This window comes from Nannochloropsis gaditana (genome assembly GCF_000240725.1).
Source record: "Nannochloropsis gaditana CCMP526 unplaced genomic scaffold scaffold387, whole genome shotgun sequence".
In the NCBI taxonomy this organism is placed as follows: domain Eukaryota; class Eustigmatophyceae; order Eustigmatales; family Monodopsidaceae; genus Microchloropsis; species Microchloropsis gaditana.
Window position 1 is genome coordinate 23,182 of NW_005803566.1, and position 4,791 is coordinate 27,972.

A 4,791-nucleotide genomic window follows, 5' to 3' on the forward strand; every position below is an offset into this window, starting at 1 on the left:
GAGAAATATCAATAGTACACACTCAGCTCCTTATTTACAGAAGAAATTTCGGTGGATGTCGGTGAATTGATACGCATTGCTTCCGCTGTCTCGTACTATATCGTGGGGCCCACCGCTGGTGCGGAGGTTTCTCTTGGGTTCAAGCCCATACGTGTAGGTAGGTGCTCTTCCGGTTCCCAGTCGTTTGGATGCACCGGACGATAGTGCCGCATTGGACTACCCTCCTCGCCACATTCATTCGCAGCGAACATTGTTTCGCTGTCAGTCACAGGGAGGGTATACCCCCCGACTTGTACAAGCGCTGTTGCTTCAGCAAGAGACGTGGGCAAAGCCAACCGCAGCCGCAATGCCCCACAGTTGGGGAAGTTCAAGCGCCGATACATTGTCTCCCCGTATCCTAGAGCAGTGAAACACATAGCCTGATTGATACCGCTATGGGCAACGATTAAAACCCTCTCTCCTGGTTGCGACTGCGTCAAGATTTGCTCCCAACTCCGTCGCGCTCGCATCCATAATTCGCGGACGGGAAAGTGGTCTCCCACACGAAAAATCGCAGGTTCATTCATCCAGTTGTGAAATTCTTCTGGGAATTGTGCCTGAAGGTCCTGACGTAGGTGCCCTTGCCAATCGTATAGACAAATTTCCTGGATCTCGGGCACGAATGTGGGAGCGCACTTGGGGTAATCCGTCCAACCCAACCTGCGCCACTCCTTTTCCATTAGATCGAAGGTATGTCGAGCACGTGCCAATGGTGAGATAAAAATTCTGTCGAAGCGCTGTTTACGTGCAGCCAATGCCCTTCCCAGTTCAAGAGCTTGAGACTCGCCTTTCGATGTCAGGCGTGACACATCCTCCATTCCCTGACAACGCCCTTCAGCATTATGGCAAGTTTCCCCGTGTCGACATAAAATGACATCAATATACGAGAAAGCACTACTGTCGCCGTCGCGAGATATTTTGACGCCAGCGGCAGCTACACCTGACATTTTACTTCTTTTCTGGCTTGATACGCTAGAAAAAGCGGCACTTCGACAGATATTCACAAAAAGTAATAATCCCCGAACTGCCAAAGCCCGCATGTCTTGTGATCTGTTACAAATGGAAAAGAATTTTATGTGCACAAGAGCGTGGTGAGATCAAAAGAGACTACATTTATCTTTTAAAATGTCGTCTGACACGTCCAACCAGACTCGGTGCGACGTAACCTCCCGGCTCCCGATGCAGATGAATGGCCCACTTACTTCCTCCTAAGCGTTTTGCGATGCTTTACGATGCTTTATTCTGACTATCCTCCGTTTGTCCATCGAACACAGAATATTTCATGCAGGGGAGTGGCAGCATGGGGAGTCCTGATACCATGGCAGCCCCTCCTTCGACGCACGAGACAGCAAAAACTGCTGTCCTCCTGCCCTCTGATCCCTTACCAGCGGAGACGCCCACGGTCCAAGGATTTGACTGGAATGCCGCCATTTCATCGCCTGAGGGCGTGACATTGCATGGATTGTTAGGTTCATATCTAACCACAGGATTTCAAGCGACCAACTTGGGTTTGGCTATCAAGGAAATCGAACGTATGCGAGCCTGGCGCCTGAGCGATGTTCCCGTAGCTACAGACGAGGATGAGGATTTGATCGATCCCGGTGTACGTGCTCAAATAAAGTGCAAAATTTTCCTAGCCTACACCTCCAATCTCATCTCATCAGGCCTAAGAGAAACCTTGCGGTTCCTCGTGGAACATAAAATGGTGGATGTCGTAGTGACGACAGCAGGAGGCGTTGAGGAGGATTTAATCAAATGTTTGGCAGCAACGCGACTCGGAGACTTTACCATGGCCGGGGCTGAACTCCGTAAGCGTGGAATAAATCGCATTGGAAACCTGTTGGTACCCAACCAAAATTATTGCCTTTTTGAAGACTGGTTGACGCCGATCCTACACGCCATGGCCACGGAACAAACCGCCTACGGGCAACGATGGAGCCCGTCCCGCCTCATTGAGCGACTGGGCAGGGAGATCAACCACCCGGATTCAATCTGCTACTGGGCGGCCAAACACGGAATTCCTGTCTTCTGCCCGGCCCTGACGGACGGCTCACTGGGGGACATGCTGTATTTTTTTTCGTACAAGCAACCCGAGTTCGCGATCGACATGGTCGCGGACATCCGGCGTTTGAACGACGAAGCCGTGCATGCCAAGGCCACGGGGATGATCATTCTCGGAGGAGGCTTGGTCAAACACCACACGTGCAACGCCAACTTGATGAGGAATGGGGCGGACTTTGCCGTCTTTGTGAATACCGGGCAGGAGTTCGACGGGAGCGATTCAGGAGCCCGCCCCGACGAAGCCGTGTCTTGGGGAAAAGTGCGGGCGGATGCACGCCCGATCAAGGTGTACGGAGATGCCACGCTTGTGTTCCCCTTACTGGTCGCGCAGACCTTTGCAAAGGACGAGGTGTTGACGGCAAGAAAGGGAATGGGGAACGGGGTCGGGACAGGGGAAAATGGGGTGGGGGAATCCAAACGGTCGCGGATCGAGTGATGTCCGAATAGGAGAGAGAGGGGCAAAACATCAGCTTTTCAGGCGAACAAGATGGAAACAGCCGAGATGGTACGGCGTGCATTCGTGTATCGACAGAGTATGTGTTTTACTTTGTTGAAGCTCCGTGTGTAACCTCTTATCGCACCTGTTTATTACTCACACTCCTTCCCCCTCTTCCGTCTTGGCACGGTCATTTGCTGCTTCTTCACTCAAGTCGAGATATTCTCCCACGCATGCATCGCGGATCGCGTTCCAGACCGCCCGCTTGTTCACTCCCGTCACGGAGGAAAACGCGACTGGCATGCCCACCGGCAGCTTGAAATATTGGTGCAACCTACCCAGATTCTCTTCGATATCTTCGTGCTTGAGCTTGTCAACCTTAGTGGCAAGCACAAGCAAAGGAACATTGGCAGCCCGGAAGTATTTCATCATGTTCAAATCACTTTTCTGAGGCTCCCGCCTTGCGTCCATCAGCAAGACTGCCAAGCGGAGGGTTGGACGGTCACTCAAGTACCGACGCACTTGTGCACCAATGTCGCTTTGAAGGGCCTTGGGTAGCTTTGCGTACCCGTATCCGGGGAGATCGACAAGGACAGAGACGGGGCCGTTGGAATCGTGGACTTTGAACAGGTTGATTTGCTGGGTGCGTCCTGGGGTCTTGGACACAACGGCGACCTTTTTGTTGATCCCCGCAAGGCAATTTAGTAAAGAGGATTTCCCCACATTGGACCGCCCGAACACAGCTACCTCAGGAAGGCCTAGGAAGGGGACATCGTCGAGATGGCTCCCTTCGAAAGTCACGTCCTGGATATCGTCGATGCTAAACTGCCGGCACGTAAGGGAGATTTGCTGAAATTTTCGGGCCTTCTTTTTGGGAATAGACTGAGTGGAATCATCACCACCCTTAGACCAAGGTGCATCCTTCCCGCCGCCTTTCGCTCGTTGAGCCATAAATTCTTGCGCTTGTCTAATTTTGGCTTGCGACTCGCGCTCCTTCTTCGCTTGCGTTTCCATATATTTCTTTACAGCCTCCCTTTCTTGCTTTGCCATGAGAGCCGCGAGCTTGTCCTTCTCTTTCTGCAATTTTTCTCTTTTGGCTTTAAAAGCGCCGTCATCGGAGCTGCCAGATCCTGCCCGTAAAGGCCTCAATTGGGAGGCACTGGTCGAGCAGCCTCTTCTTCTTGTCCTACTCAGGGTAGAAGGACCAGCAAGAAAGCAACGCATCGACTTCGGCCCACAGCCAAATACCTGCGTGCTGCTCATGAGCGTAATAACAACGATTGTAAACGATATAAAAGGCATTGCCAGTCCAGGTACAAGACAGCCTCTCATTCTGGTGTGTCCGCTGCAACTTGAGTTGCCCTCTGCTCTCCGCTCCGTTCGTCCGAAAACGCAGGTGGAAAAGCACCAACAGAGAGTCAGGGAACCGCTGTTCGTACGAAATGGATAAAGCACAGTGAGGAAGAGTAGTTTCGTTTTTTTTGGTTCTGGTCCTCGGTTACATGATTCACAAATTACCCAACGCTACATCCTCTATGGACGCGAGCTCCCTTTTTAGTCGCCCGACACACATCCGGGTCGCCTAGTGTTGACATCCTCCGTCTAGAACGGTTGAACAGCCGAAGTTGCCATTTATCGTGAATGTGTTTACATTGTGTTTTGCCATGCAGCCGAAGATGTTTTTTTTCCTTTTCAGACTGTCTTTTCCTTGCTTGGTATTAATGTTTTTCTCACTCATCGCTCTTGTATCTTGAAGGCGCATGAAGACGCGAAGCCTTTCCCGCGCACGCCATCTGGCGCAATGCCACATACCGAAAGTGACATCGTGACTGCACTAAGCAGCAGCACGACTGCAACGACAACGACGCTGCGCATCCGGACCATGGCGGGAACGGATGCGACGGTGGATCTGCCTATACCGCCGACACGTATTTGCCAATACGTGCCTGTCTCGAGCGGGCAAACAGGGTACACAATCTCTGTTTGTGCTGATGAGTTCGGGACGCGCGCAGACTCGTGGCTCCGTAACGGTGAGTGGAGGGAGGGAGAGAGGGAGCGATGGCGTAATAGGAGCAGTCTGACAGAGCGTCCCCGCCAGCCCCACGGCTTCGTGTGCAAATCGACTTACGCTACCTTTGTCATACCATGCAGTCATAGACAGGAGCGAGTGGGCGGAGGCTCTTGACCCCTTCCAGCGGGGCCAGGCCCTTATCCGGCGGGCGGCAGAGATAGTCGAGGCGCTGGGCGTCGCAGAG

The 4,791-nt window shown here is 52.5% G+C and overlaps 1 protein-coding gene across 1 annotated transcript; it reads right to left on the reverse strand.

The window, feature by feature from the left end:
• Positions 1-449: 449 nt before the first annotated feature.
• On the reverse strand, positions 450-1,094 carry NGA_2023800 (phosphoglycerate bisphosphoglycerate mutase family protein; the record flags this gene model as incomplete). Its single annotated transcript, XM_005854774.1, has 1 exon — positions 450-1,094. A coding segment is annotated over one exon (645 nt), but the record flags the coding sequence as incomplete, so codon positions are not given.
• Positions 1,095-4,791: the final 3,697 nt, after the last annotated feature.